We start from the raw sequence: 15,799 nt of genomic DNA, 5'->3' as shown, positions 1-15,799 counted from the left end.
TATTAATTGGTCAAGTCCGTCCCAGTCCAGTTTAATGGCTTTGGCCCCGAATTGACACCCCTAGGGTTCACAAAATAATCAATCATGGCAGCAGAAAAGTTTCTGACCTGTGGATGATAGCCTGTGCATACAAACTTCAGCCACAGAAAGATCCCCTAGTTCATCTCAACTGAAAGTCGAAGCATTTTTCTACTCTTTAAGCCAGATAATCTTCTGATACAATTTGGACTCAACTCTGAGAAATCAAAGTTATATTCCAATCAATTACCCCAAATCACTAATACCTTCCTAATTAGTCGGGAGTGGGCTAAGGGAATCAACATCACAAGCATTTGCATAGACCAATACGGCAATACTCACTAAAAAATTGCTTTTGCATAGACCCATTTTACAGAACAAAAGACAAATAGCACATGATGGAGAAAACTGAGGAAGAAAAAACATACCAAACATGTATCTACATCAAACTTATGGCGCATATGCATAATTTCCACCATAAACAAGTCAATAGGCTCATCAGGCTTGCGAATGCAGAGAACCTGTTCATATCAATGGCAAACCTTATTAAGCACCAAGACGAAACAAACTGTACTTGCACAAGTAAAGCACATTACCAAAAGCATAAATTCGCAAATATAAAATCAAGCAAGAAGGAAGCTATAGAGAACTTTATCCAAACCCCAAACTTACCACTCAAAATGCATCATAATTCACAATTAGTGAAGTGTAGATCAAAATAGACTAACATCTCACTACATTGTATGTACTACAGATTCAAAATGCGTATCTTAAACCAGCAAAATACTCACCCCATTAACTACTATATCTGTTAATTGATCTGCCAAAGCTTCATACAACTACAGCGAAGATCAAACAAGTGAGAATTATAATGAAAGACAGCAACAACCAACTAAATAAGTAAAACAGGATCATAGGGAATTGGATTATACCTTCGTCCTAAGTGTTGTTCTTGCGACCATTTTCAAAATCTCTCTATCAGGCTCATCACCCATCACAACAGGTGTCTTGAATTTCTCAAGAAATTGTAGAGTTGCTCTTTTCGCTATGTCAAAACCATCAACTAATACACGTGGATGCATCCCTAGAACAGGCATTGTTTCCAAGCAGAGACCATATTTTAGTAAGAGCATCATAAAACCTCAATATACCAGGCAGTAATGAACAGTTACCCTTAATTTTTTCGAATGATAATGGGACAAAAAAGGGTGAGAATTTTGATATTTTTCCCTAAAATATTCCCATCTCACTTATGGTACCTGAAAAGGACTTCCATCATCATGAAAGACATTATTTTACTCAAGACAAATGAAACATATAGAGACAGAAAAATACATATAAACCCAGTATGGCAAGTATTTACACACACAGGCACTTGCAAAATGGAAGACAGACATATCTTACTGGTTGATCAATTAAGAGAGTATATTTGCACTTCATGAATACAACTACAGGCACACATATGAATGATTGCATTGGAATCTATGCATAATTGACTAGTGTGACTGCACGAATCTTGAGTAGGTATTTTCAAAATTATGTTCCATAGATGACTACTGAATGAAAACACAATTGATGGGCCCTGATAAGATGTAAACACAGCAGTTTCTTTCTTTTCTTTTCCTTTTTTTTTTTTTTTTTGGATAAGTAATCATACAACAATATTGATTCTGTTGATTTAAATAGCAAGATAGGAACAAGAACACCATTCAAAGGCATCTATTAACTAATAATAGTTCATCTAAATACACTAGCTTCAATCCTTACACCGATCCCTTTAAAGATGTAGATAAAATTAAAATAACCAAACCCATACTATAACGCAGTTGTTTTGCTCTCATGCTTTGTTTCACCAAACTTCACTTCTTAATGAATTTATAATTTTAAAAATTCATTTAAGGACAAAGTTTTCCTACACCGTGCGGTGAAGGTTCAGCCACCATTAGAGGGTTCACAAACCCCTATAGGGTTTTAGTATATTCCCCAAAATACCATCCTGATACCCCCCCCCGCGTGCATCTGAAACCACCGCGGTGAATGGATTCTCATTCACCGTGGCTGAAGGAAAACTCAGTCCATTTAAAATGCATGTCCTATTTGCATTGGTCTATTATGAATATCAGGACTCCCTCTCCATGTCACTCCTGATGTGTATCCTATCAATTTCATTCTCAGACCAAAGATTTCAAAGCAGTCATTTCCAATGGTGTTGATGATGTAAGCAATGTACTTTAGGTTTATACCGTCATGAAACTATTGTAACTCAACGTACAAAAATTTGATCCTTTTTTCCATTTGTCCAAATTTACTTATCCATTTTCAACATATAGATCTCATAAAATTAAACTTCTGAACTGTTGGCATTAAACAGGGCTATAAACGAAATTTATTCACAGTTAAATTTCATTAAAATGGTCCACTCAATACGAACAATTAATTCCCTACTGAATGAAACTAGTGTAATTCAACATACAAAAAGATTTAAAAAAGAGACATAAATTGGAGTTGGAACTTCAAGACCATGGTTGACCCTTGCCTTCAGCAAATTACATAAATAAATACAATTTCTCTTTCTTTTCCCTGGCAACAACAAAACACGATTTGGCCAATTCTGAGACTAATTAAGCTGTGTGTGATGTCCTTTTCTTCAAGTGCTTCGACCTGAAGCGATAGCATCTAGTTAGTTCAGTGGATAAGATGGCTGCACTCCAGCTCACTCAAGAATGGGACATAACACACTCAAAAGGCTGTGATTTATCTGAATGAACCCAATCCAGCCCATGTTGTACTCAACCTCCTACCCCATTCTTCTCATTGAAAAAGATACAGAACGAATAGTACAATACAGTGAGTGAAGAGATACCAACAGCAGCATACTAACACAACTACAAGTTTGAACTACCAGACATCGAAGACATGAAGCAAATTGTAAAGAACTCTTAACAGTACTACTAACCTTCATCAATGTAACGTTCCGATTGTTTCATGAGCTCGCCAATGAAAAGAACCGTAGAAGTTGTACCATCACCACTTGTATCATCCTGGGCCACAGCCGTCCTTGCAATCATAATAGCCGTTGGGTTTTGAATTTGCTGAGAACCACCAAAAAAAATTCACATAACAAGATATAGAATATCTGCAGAACAAAGTCAAAGGATTTCAAAAAAGGAATTCATAAGATACACTACAGTTATAATATCATTTTCATAATATATTGTGTAAAATAGCAGCATTAACCAAAATCATATCTCAAAGGTCAGGAGGAAAAAGACTGGTTTTTTAAGGGCTAACCATTTCCTTCAAGAGAGTATTTCCATCTTTAGTGAGTTTGATGTCTCCGGCACCACCAACAAGCCTGATGAACAAGCGGGAGATCGAAGAAAATATCAACAGAGAATATACAAAGACAAATGTGTAGACAACGATTAAACATAAAGATATAAAGAAAGCTTACATCTTGATGGTGCCTTTAGGTCCAAGATTGGTCTTGAGAACATCCTGTAAACCCTTAGCGGCATTGATGTTCATGTGCAGGGCAGCAGATTTGTTGAGAACTTCAGCATTTGGATTCAAAACTCGCAAAGACATTTTCGATGCTTTTTCACTGACGCTGCAGCAAGAGAGACCGGTGATGTGAAGAGTTAGAGCAGATCGAGTAGAGCGCAAGAGCTTTCGAAGTTTCAGAACTTTTAGAGAGAAAAGCGTAGTTGTAGACTTGAGAGTGTTTTAGGGCTTTCCAGAATGAACCTAGTGTCTACTAAGGGCCCGTTTGGTAATGATTCCGTTCTGGGAACGCTGTTCTTCGATAAAATGATCTTTTACTGTTTCCTCATTGAAAGATCATTCTTTACCTACTGTGGGGCGTTTGGTAAACCTGTTCTAAAACTGTTCTCGAGATCGTTCCTGAACCAAATGGTGGTTGGTAAAACATGGTCTGGAATAGAAATTTAATACCATTGCCAATATTTACATAAAAGCCATTATGTAGTTTAGTGGCATTAAGTTTCAGAACTTTTAGAGAGAAAAGCGTAGTTGTAGACTTGAGAGTGTTTTAGGGCTTTCCAGAATGAACCCAGTGTCTACTAAGGGCCCGTTTGGTAACGATTCCATTCTGGGAACGCGATAAAATGATCTTTTACTGTTTCCTCGTTGAAAGATCATTCTTTACCTACTGTGGGGCGTTTGGTAAACCTGTTCTAAAACTGTTCTCGAGATCGTTCCTGAACCAAATGGTGTTTGGTAAAACATGGTCTGGAATAGAAATTTAATACTATTGCCAATATTTACATAAAAGCCATTATGTAGTTTAGTGGCATTAAGGTTTGGGTAATTGACAAGTGGGATGACAAGTATTAAGGTCTGTAATGACTGTAACGAATATCACTTTCTTCTGAAGGCCTTGTCATTCAAGTACCCACAGAGGAATATGTTGCATGGGATGATGAACACTAGTGAAGAGAAGAGTAGTTTCAGACTCTGAAGAAATCAAAATTAACCCTTTAACCACATCTCTACATGCAACAGAATTCATTCAAACTATCAACAGTTAATTAGCAGACAAGAACTCCATGAATATGCAACTTAAGATGATCTACTTTAATAGGTTCAATCAATAAACAAACTTTCAGCAACCAAGCTGCAATCAGGCCTTCAAATGAGCATCTTCAAAATTGAAAAATTTATACATTATTTCAACATTTGTAAACCAAACACAATTCTGGAACATAAAATACGTATTTGCAGTCAAGGTTCGGATACTTAATTTGTCTAGCATATTTCAGTTTTCTTTAAAATCATTGATGCGGGCTTACCTAATCAAACTTTCTTTTTCCCTAGTTAAGGGGGGGAAAGCAATACTTTTGAAGCATACATGTGTTTGTTTGAGTGCCTTTATTTAATATCTGTTCTTCTACAGGTAAAATCTTCTCTTTCTCATTCCAATGTTATAGGTCTTTGAAGAGAAAATGATATACTGGAGAAGATGTAACTTTCTTCCGCATTTCACTAATGATCGGATAATTTGATTAGTATTCCCAAACAAATAAGAACAGAACAAATGTAATTCATCCCCCTCCATCACATGATTGCAATCTACTCTAGATGTCAGGCAGGGATATACCTCAGTTCAAAAACTAGGAAAACATTTAGGAAAGAAATTACTGAAACAAATGAGCAAAACAGCATAAACCACAAATTAATCAGTTTACTAATTAGAGTGAGCATTATAGGACTCATAATAAATGGCAAGGATCTTTGCCACGAGGAGAAGTTTAACAGATTATATCCCCTAGAAGGTCTATTTGTTCCAAGTTTCACAAAACCAGACCAGTCCAACTTCCTGATCTGTTCATGTTTGAAATTCTTATCTTAAATCCAATCTTCATCTTATCACCATAAGAACATCTGAAGACATAACTATACCTCTCTCTTGACCTATAAAAGTTATAAACATTGAAAACAATCAGAAGGTGACCCTTGTTTTCACAGTGCCTTTAAGGCGTACTGATCTGTTACCAAGAGACAACTGGAAAAAAAACACACATACCAAAAACAACAAAGAGATATAACCATATGAAACAATTTTCCATCAGAAAACCTGTGTCAAAATCAGCTTCAATGGCTTTCATTGCGTCCTTTTTATCTATGCCAATCCATCATCTACTAGCCTTCAAATAAAATATTCGAATCCATAACAACAACAGACAAGCTAACCACTGATGAAAACTAAAAGAACAGTATAGCACATGGTAGTTGAGTTGAAACTTTCTGCTAAAGACAGCAATAAAGACACTTTTAATTTTCCTCTCTTCTACTTACAAACCTACTAGTCTTCAAATAAAATATTTGAATTCATCCCTCATAAATTCCAATCCATCGTCTACTATCCCAACCCATATATTCAAATAAATTCAGCAAAGTTCTTGACATCCTGTGGACTCGTATAAAATGAAAAACACATCAGCAGCAAATCAACCCTTTCTTTACTCTTATTCTTAAAATCTTTGATAAAGTCCTAGTGCTACACAAATATGTTTGAAAGAATGAAAGTGCTTCATTCATAAGACTCACCTGGGATTGTAGGGTATGAACTATAGATTTGTTCACCACTGATCCAACTGTCTCTTCTATTTTCCCTGCAAAAATGAAATTAAATAGTTGCTTATTCCATATTCATCTTTGAGTGCACAACAGTTTGTCATTTTTTTTTTTTAAAAACCTTCAACATATTTGTAAGTTTGATCCTTAAAGGAATGGAATGCCTAAGTTGCAAACTAACGATATGTATATGAGGAAGAATAAAACTTGGTTTGACATACATTTTGGGGATTTAAGGGTTTGGGGTTGAAAACGATGGGGAAATGAGAAAACTTTGGTTTGTGGAACAGGGATGAGGAGAAGTACGGTTCCCCTGTTTGGCCATTCACTTGGACTTTGAGTGAATGGTAACCTAGGCTATATCGAGAAAGCAAGAAAGAGAGAGATAGAGAGGGAGAGCCATAGCGACAGAGTGAGAAGAGAGGCGAAGATAGAGTGACGAGCAACAGTTTCAAAGCTACACCTGGACACTCGGACGCCTAGTTGAGCAAGTTGATTGAGTTGCAGAGAGAGAGAGCTTCAGCTTTGCGTGTGTAAATTCATTCGATTAGTAGAGAGTTGCAGAATGTTTTCGTGCCTTGCAATGGAGTCGATTTGCCTGGGCTTTGAGTTGCAGAGGAGTTCAAGATGTGTTTCAGTCGCAAGAAGGTTTCAGCCGAGAGCGAAAGAGGGGGGATTAGGTAGTTTCATCGGGTTTTCAAGGACCACTTTTATGACCTGTTTCTTGAATTTGATCCTGGGGAGTAAGAGTTGGACCCGATTCATTATTTGGGCACGGAAAAATGGTCCATGATTTATTCCCTTTTCTAGTCCAAATGTGATAAAGAACAGGAAAAACGATCTCGGGAATGTTCCAAACGTAGCCTTTAAGATCCAAAGATAGTTTCCAAGTTTTAGAAAGGAAGCTACCCAAAGCATAACACTCTAGCCACTGCAGGGACTGGGGACACCGTAAAGTACGCAGCCATAAACCCTATTAAAGATTAATATTGGAAATATTCATTTATGTAAAATATGGATTAAAACTCCATGTCAAAATCATACAAGCCATGCATTTTATTTTTATTTTTTTGGGCAAGGGGATGTGTTGTTTTGGTTAGATGAGTGGCTTGAAGTGGATCCTCTCATTGACTATGTAGATGGGACTCTAAATATTTATCTTGACATTCGTTTAAATACGGGTCTATTTGAAGATGGTTCTTGGGATCAGGCAACCTTAGACTTTATTGATACTCAGGATATCTACAACAAAATCAACAACAGTAATATCTTACTCTCAAACAAGTATGATAAGTTGGTGTGGACTCCAGCCTTTGAGAGTAAATTTTCTATTAAATCAGCCTGGCAGAAAATTCGGTTTCAGTCCCCTATAGCATCTTATTCAAAATGGATTTAGAATCTATCAGTGCCCACAAAGATTGGTTTCTTTTCTTAGTAGATTCTTAATGGAAAAATTCCAACTGATGAGGTGCTGATAAGTACAAGCATCCCTTTGGTTTCTAAATGTGGCTATTGTAGAGAGCCTTGGCAGAAATTTACCTCTCATGCGCTTATAGCTGGTGGTACAACCAATAGAGTATGGGAATACTTCAGTAACCTTTTGGATATTGAGATCATTCCCACTTGGGATATACAAAGTCGTATTCTATTTTGGCAATCCCAGGCGGCCACCTATGGCATTTGTGAATACATTATATGGATTTTGCCTTCTTCATTATTTGGGAGTTGTGGAAGGAGAGAAATAATCTTAGGCATGGGAAAAAATCCAAACGACCTCGACAATTATTATCAAGGTTAAATCTTGGATTAGAGAATTTTTCTATCCAATAAAATTCAATAAGAGGTTATCGTTGAAGGATGAACTGGTCTTGCAGATTTTTCATATTAGCCCCCAGCCATAAAACAAAAATTTGCCCTATCGATCTATTGGTGCCCTCCATTTGATGTGGTTAAATTAAATGTGGATGGGACAAGTAAAGGTAGTCCAGGCAATTAGTAGAGGTGGAGGAATTATTCGTGACCAAAGTGAAAATTTGTTGTAGACTTTTCCAATTTTTATGGTGTCTGCACCAATTCGGTGGCAAAAATGAGGGCCCTCATTGATGGTTTGAGATTGTGTTCTGAGTTGGGTTTCATAGGTTGTCATATAAACGCGGACTCGGCATCTATTGTGCAGTTTGTTTCCAAAATAACTTGTCATATTTGGAGTTGCTAGTACTGGTTTCAAAAAGTGCTTACCTTGTTTGATTCTTTGGGAACCAATCTTTCTTTCTCATGCCGCGAAAGTAATCAAGCACCTGATTTTTTGGCAAATCTTGCATGTGAATCCACAATTAATGCTTTGTTTTGCGCAAATCAAGTTCTTCCTCAGGAATTACACAGTATCTTAAGGGAAGATAAACTGGTTTACCAGTTTTTAGAATGTAATTTTTATCTTTTTTATGCAAGTTGGGCTTTCAGCTTTGTAATAGTTTTGTGTGAGAGAGTAATTTGTTCCTTTGGGTAGGGGTTAAGTCTTCCCCCTTTTGTACTTCAAATTTATTTTGAATTTGCAATAAAATTCTAGGGTTGCATTGGGTCTCTGATAATATTCGGGTTAAAAAAAAAGTTATGAGCTTTTAAAATTTTCCACCCTACTCAAAGCGCTGGGTGTATTTAATCCGCATTAAATCTAATATGATGTTTATTCGTGCTCCTTGTGGATCACTTTCTAAAGGGAGTGTCTAACTGACACTTCTATACATGCATTTAAAACTTGCCACCTATTTTTAATTGTCCATTGTCTTATTCTCAAAAGGTTTTTAAAATAAGAGTCTAAAAGGATTTTCAAAAATAAGTTGAAAGTGACATATTATAATATCATTATCAAAAGATGTCATTGTTAAGACTATTTTTCGAGTATACATATGAATTGATACTATTACCCTCATTAGAAAAAGAATTGTATGCCATACTAAAAAGGTAAAATAGTGAAATTACAAATTATTTGACACTCTAGGGGTGTCAATAAGAGAAGAGGGGATCATTCTCTGTGGGAGAGTGTGGCCCTTGCGCATGCAGGGGACCAATGAGCACACAACTGCATTTTGGGGGTGAGATTTCCACTTTTTTGTAAGGAGCGAGATGGTCATTTTTTCCCTACTGTGTCTAAACGTAGGCACTACACTCCTCCATGGAGAACTTTTCTCCATAAGAGAAACCCATTTCTAAAACCCCATTATCAAATGAACATTCTTCTCAAATAGATCCCATTCATTGGATTACTTTGTGAACCCATGCCGCCATGCGGGTCCGACTGACCCGCATTATTTGTACCATTTATATGGTGTCCCATCCCATCCCATCTACTCCATACCTCCTTGGATTAATGAATCTTCCAGTCCATGCACAACAGCCTAGGTCCCTATAAGATTTGTAGATATTGATGAGTACGTCCTTAGCTCCGACAGAAAATCTTTGTTAGTTAAAAGATAAATGATGGGTATGTAATCTTTCAAAGGGTGGCACCTCCTTTTAATTTGGTAGGTCATCTAGGTATAGTTCTTGCTTATCACCATTATGGTCCATCAATGTTTATCTTGGTGATTTTTATTAGGCCGGCGTTTTCTGTGGGGAGCGTGGCTCCTGTGCGTGTAGAGATCAATGAGAATATGCACCTTTACATCATGGGTCGGGCTTTCTGCTTTTCATGGGGATGAAGCGATCATTTCATCATATAGATAATTTGATGGGCAAAATAATAATTTCATATTAAAAATAAAATATCATCCTTATTCTCCTGATGGTCTCACCATCTTCTCAACCCCGCCTTGCACCACCACCACCCTCTTCCAAAGAAATATAGAAAATCTAATCTTAGAAATTGAACTACCAAATGAGTTTATTTTTTTTAACAAAAACCTATTTGTTGATTATTTCATGAAATTAATCCGAAATTGAAATAGAAATCATATCAAATCAGGCCTTATTCCTTTAATGATCTAAAATTTCCACATCACCCTTCCTTGTTGCCCATGACTTACATGGGCTTTCAAGACCTATGCCCATCCTGTATTTTCAGGCTAGTTGAGCCTAAGGCTACGTTTGGTAAATTTTGAACAAAGAACGCCCGTTTTTGACTAGAAGCGTTCTTTGGCATTTCGACGTTCTGAGACTGAAAATGACCGTTTGGTAACGGTCTCAAGAACACCGTTCAGAATGAAAATGGTGTTTGGTAAAACCTGTTCTTCCTTATTTGATATTAATTACAATAATGCCATTTCTTTGTCAATTATACTAAAAAAATGACTTGTAAAATCTTTTTCTCTTACCAACCTTAGCATAAAATTAAAGTACCTCATTAACATAACCAAAGTAAGTATACAAATATGTCAAATTTCAAAGATGCCATTAAAATTGGGTTCTTGTGTGGATTAGTGGAATAATTGACTATGCTATGATCAGTTGAATAAAGAGGGCCTTGGTGGACTCGAACCACCATCCTCTTGGAACATGCTCATGTTCCAAGTGCTCTACCAATTTGAGCTAAAGACCTATCAAGTAGTATTCAATCAGTGGAGACAAAAGGGTATTTCTCCCTATTGAAGCAATATAATCAAGGAAAAACAACAAGAAGTAAACTCATTTCCACCTTTAACACACTTTCCACACCCGCCAAACATCACACAACAGGTCTGTAATTCATGACTGAACTTTGTACTGCCTCAATCTCAATGAAGACCAATAGAAATGGGGGAGATAATTAGGAGGAAGGGAACCTCGTGCTATTCTGTCACTATACCCACAGTGGTACACCAACCCTTCCCCTCCTAAATTCAGGCATCCTTGCAGCCATGGCTTGAGAGATAACATTAGAATCTTTTAGAGGCTTCTCGAGGTACTGTCTTAGATCAGACCATGAATTTGCCATGACTTAAATAAAAAGGCTTTCTATGCTTAAAACACATTAATGGTTAAGCTCTATCTTTGAATTGGAATCTTTTAAAAACCTATGATGATCTGATTAGATTGTACTTCTTGGAACAAGATTGTGCGGAGCCAACCCTTGCTTCTTGTTGTAAAGAGCCTTAACACAATAGGAGTGCACACCACATAGATTTGCCATCACTATAATGAAAAGCTGCATCTGTGACCCTAATAGCTAGGTAAGTCTGTAAGAGAATTGTGAAGGGAATGGAAGAGGTGGAGACATAATTTACACTCTTCTATCACAATATGGCAAGTACCATGTGCTTGATATCAGATCATTTTTTTATTAGCATTGGGAATTAAAGGTACTAATATATCCTTGCACCAACTGAAGATTGAGAGAATCTTCTTAGCTGCTATGCTTTGCTTGTGTGTGGGGCTTGATAATGGCTGAAGAGGACAGGAGACTGCTGCAACCAACTTCTCTCACTCTCATTGCTTGAAGGTTAAGTATATGCACAATACAGATTAATAGCTTTAGTCTCCCACAGATCTTATAATTTCCAACACCTAAGGACTGATAGTCATTACTCATGATCCACATACATTAATGCACCCATGAGAAGATAATTTCCTAATAATCTCTAAAGGTAGCGAAATCACATTTTATGGGCAGCTTATAAATAAATGATAAAAAAGCAAAGAAGCCAACCTTGTATAAAGCTTTGGGCTGGTACACAACCAAGAAAACCTTTTTTACTTGTTTTGCCTATAGATTTAATTAGAGGTAAGAGCGTGGCATTGTGGGACAACCTCGGCATGTGCATAGCCCAGTCCTAGTCATGTTGGTTTGTCTCTAATCTGCCCCACCATCACTACTGCTCCCACCAACCCATCAAATTCTTACCCCCCACCACCATCATAATAAAGGCATTCGAACCCCTTCAAAATAACCTTCCTCATAACCTTCCCCTCTTTTTCAAGCACACCTCACCCACCTCAGGTTAGGTTTCCTTTCTTCCACATTATTTCAATTTCCCTCTACCACCAAACTTTGTCTTCTTCCCCCATTATTATTTACCCTGATCTCTATACCCACATCCCCCACCCAAACCCCATCTTAATCCATCTACCCTTTCAAGCTACCAGTCTTAAATGGCTTCAATTAATGGTTTCAGCTGCTTTCTTTTAGAACTTTTCTTCCTTCCTTCTATATATATTTATTCTACATTTCCTATAATGCAAACACAGCACACGAAATGCACATGAGACACATCATGGATTCTTCTTATTTTGCATTTTGATGCATATTTTTAAAAAAAAATTAAATACTACATATACCCTATAATAACTATTATAAAGTATTTACCCAAAAAAAAAAAAAAACTATTATGAAGTAGTACAATGCTCTATTATGAACTACATAATAGGGGAGACAGAGAGCCTCTTATGATGAACAAATGAATTTCACTTGTTCCTCACAAACCCTCCGATCCACACCTCTTCTCTTATAAACCCTTTCCCTCTTTCCCTATCCTGAATCCCTTATTCTCAGTTTCAATCACCAGATATATTTAACACCTTTTAATTAACTCAAGCAATTGAAGAAAGTGATCATCAGCAAGAGCAAGCCAACAATGATCCAGACACCAACAGGTCCTATGGATCCAAAAGAGAGTCTTAGTTCAAAAAACAAAAAGGAGAAAGAAATTTGATAATTCTGCAGAAACCCATGTAAGTCTAACACTGCAACTCTCTCTCTATCTTCAACTTCAGAGAGAGAGAGAGAGAGAACCGAAATACCAAGAAATCGAAGGTTGTATTCTGTACCCATTACTCAAAAAAAATCCATCCTAAAACAGATCATACAAAATTACCAAGATAAAAAAAAAAATCCATCAAAAGTATACCCACGACCCCATTTCACAGAATCCAAGTACCCATTAATCAAGTACCCAAGTACCCATTAATAAAAAAAAGATAGTTGTGATCTGAATTTGAATGAACAAGGTTCAGAAATAAACATCAAACCCACCTCATGCACAGAGAATCAAAGTTCCAAAAATTAGTATAGAAGATAACCCACATGTAACTTGCAGGTTCTCTGATAATTTCAGGATCGTAAGACCTCATAGGAGGAGTCATCATCTCCTGGATGAGGTCGTCGGTGAGGTCCGGCAGTGAAGCCCTAAGTTTAGGGACAGTGGAGGGCTTGAGTTGAGCTAAAAAGGATTCAAGAGAATAGGTTTCAGTTTTCTGATCATCATGAAAGAGCTACAGAAGAACAACTAGAGTTTAGAAAGAACATCGACAAGGTCCTTAATTTCCTTACTTATAGATTTTTGTCAAGCTCTCCTGCCAAAGCCAACATCAATGAGGTCTTTCCGGAGGCTGGAGGGCCTAAAAGCAGAGTAATTCTGCAAAACTCAGATCGAGAGGGAGAGAGCGAGACAGAGAGAGATAGAGAGAATGAGATAGCGAGATAGAGAGTGAGAGAGGAAGCGAGACAGAGAGAGAGAGAGAGAGAGAGAGCGAGAGAGAGAGATGAGAGAATGGCATGCTGATCTTACCTTGAAGGGCGCAGTTGCAGGTTTGCGTTTCCTCCTCTGCTCCTTCTCTTCCCCTTCTCTTCCCCTCCTCTTCGCAAGTTGCTTTCTCAAAACCCATACGATTCATGGGTTTCACCACTGTAGTTCTTGTTCTTTTAGGCTAGATTCCCTTCGATTCGTTCTAAAAGACCAAAATAACGAACCCACAAATCAAACGTTTTTTCTTGTTTTATTGTTCTCAAAGAATAGAATAATGACAAAGAAAGCCGTTCTGACATTTACCAAACGTAGTCTAAATATCAAGCTTTTAAATTTGGATTGAGTTTGTCTTGGTAGAAAATGTGGGGGTCAGGATTAATCATTGCACATACATGATATAAGGAATTCTTTTCCACACACCCAACGTAAGTGCCATATGTATTAAACTCTTAGCTTGGAAATATCTCAGATTCAGTAGAAATTTTGTCCACATCATCATCTAATCAACATCAATACAATGGTTTGAGAATAACAAAATAACATCTGATATTCTTTATCTGTTCAGCAGTTAAAAGACAAAATCATCTTATCCGCATGGCAAAGATGTGTTGGAAATATTTCCACAATAGCATGTAAGAATACACTTTCCAACCATTATACTTTATCCTAACTAATATTTGCTTTGTGACAGTCTCCACCAAAGTCATGTCTGTTTAAATGCAAAATTTTCATTCTAAGTAAAATTATAGGTGAAAGTTTTATTTGTTTCTCAATATAATTTTTCGTATTTAATATCCGAATGGTTCAAAATCCTATTTTACAAGAAATTTTTTCTTTTTCATCTCTTTCATATGGAGAGAAACTGAGCCTAAGACTCTGTTTGTTTTCCATGTAAAATGATGAAAAAGAAATTATTCTTATGGAACATGATTTTTCATTGTTTGTTTTGATGTAAAATACACAAACTACTTTGAGGGGAAAAATCTTACTTCATGTAAAATTTTTAAATAAAATATCATTTGAAGAGAAAATTTTATACCAAAACAAACAGGGCCATCAAAATTGTGTAACAATGGAAAGCTAAAATTGATATTGTAGATTATAGAAAGGCGGATATCAATATCATGTAGAAAAGGAAAGTAAAGCTCAAACCGGTATAGATCAACATAAAGTGCTATAAATTTTCCATTTGTTGTATCTTTTTTGGGGAACAAAGGGCGGTTAGCATTTGAGTTTACTAGGTATTACCTAAATGAACGAGAACAAGAATAGCAAAAAATAGAGTGCTCTAAACTAGGCAAATGTAATCTTAAGATCCATTTGATTGGAAGAGAAGTGGAGTTCAATTAAAAAAAAGGAAATTTTCAATGGGAAATTTGTCTAAAGTAAAGTGGAATTTCTTTTTTGGAAAGAGTCCAGGATAGCATACACTACCATAATATGCCCCAGGATGGAAGGGGATAGATTACCGACCTTGTTCAGGGCATCAACTTGAAGGGCAAGGTCGGCCGAGGCGGCGGTGTCAGCTATGTCCTCAAAATAATATTCTCCCCAAGACTTTCCCAGGATCACATTGAAGTAGAGGCGTCAGCCCCATTATTCGTCCGGGCTTGGGAATCGGACGAGGAACTCGAAGAAGACCCATCCAAAGATAAATTTTTATCCTTTGGGGCATGAATTACAGAAGAAGACATTCTAAAGCAGGACGACTTACTGATTAATAAAAATGGAGGAAGACCGACGAAACTAGTACCGATGACAACCAAACAAACGAGAGCACCTTTGAGCATATGAGAGTGATTTGGAAATTCATGAGACATCCAAGTGAACCCCCACCTCGTTTATAATGAGGTTTTAGGACAGCAAGCGACGCTTCCCCTCCTCGAGACAAAACTCTTCAAATTTCAAAGCAAGAGGTTGACTTGGCCTAAAAATATCAGAAAAGGTTGGCGGAAGGCGGCGGCATTAATTAAGAGCCTCGAATACTAGGATCGTTTTTCTTGGACCATTTTGCTCAGGTGTTGCAACCCTAAGCTGAGCATAACCTACCGGGTATTGCGGCCCTAACCTGAGCATAACCTACCGGGGTGTTGCGGCCCTAAGGCGAGCACAACCTACCTAGGCGCTATGGTCCTAAGCCAAGCACAACCTACCTAGGCATTGCAACCCAAAGCCGGGGACTGGAATATCCCCCATGTCCAAATCCAGGCATTATGGATTGAAGAATCCCTAAATCCAAATCCGAGCAT

The 15,799-nt window shown here is 37.2% G+C and overlaps 1 protein-coding gene across 1 annotated transcript in view; it reads right to left on the bottom strand.

Moving 5' to 3' along the window:
* LOC122669613 (T-complex protein 1 subunit zeta 1-like) overlaps positions 1–3,665 on the bottom strand; it is a 48,438-nt gene extending 44,773 nt beyond the window's left edge. Inside the window, exons 1-6 of the mRNA XM_043866410.1 lie at positions 3,473–3,665; positions 3,310–3,373; positions 2,975–3,110; positions 951–1,102; positions 810–857; positions 447–539 (exon numbers count right to left, since the gene is read on the bottom strand). Of these exons, the coding sequence (XP_043722345.1) occupies positions 447–539; positions 810–857; positions 951–1,102; positions 2,975–3,110; positions 3,310–3,373; positions 3,473–3,606 (627 nt within the window). The 5' untranslated portion in view covers positions 3,607–3,665. The remainder of the gene's footprint in view (positions 1–446; positions 540–809; positions 858–950; positions 1,103–2,974; positions 3,111–3,309; positions 3,374–3,472) is intronic.
* Between the last annotated feature and the right edge of the window lie 12,134 nt (positions 3,666–15,799).

Source organism: Telopea speciosissima, chromosome 7 (genome assembly GCF_018873765.1).
Source record: "Telopea speciosissima isolate NSW1024214 ecotype Mountain lineage chromosome 7, Tspe_v1, whole genome shotgun sequence".
Lineage (NCBI taxonomy): Eukaryota > Viridiplantae > Streptophyta > Magnoliopsida > Proteales > Proteaceae > Telopea > Telopea speciosissima.
This window is presented reverse-complemented; position numbering and strand designations above follow the sequence as displayed.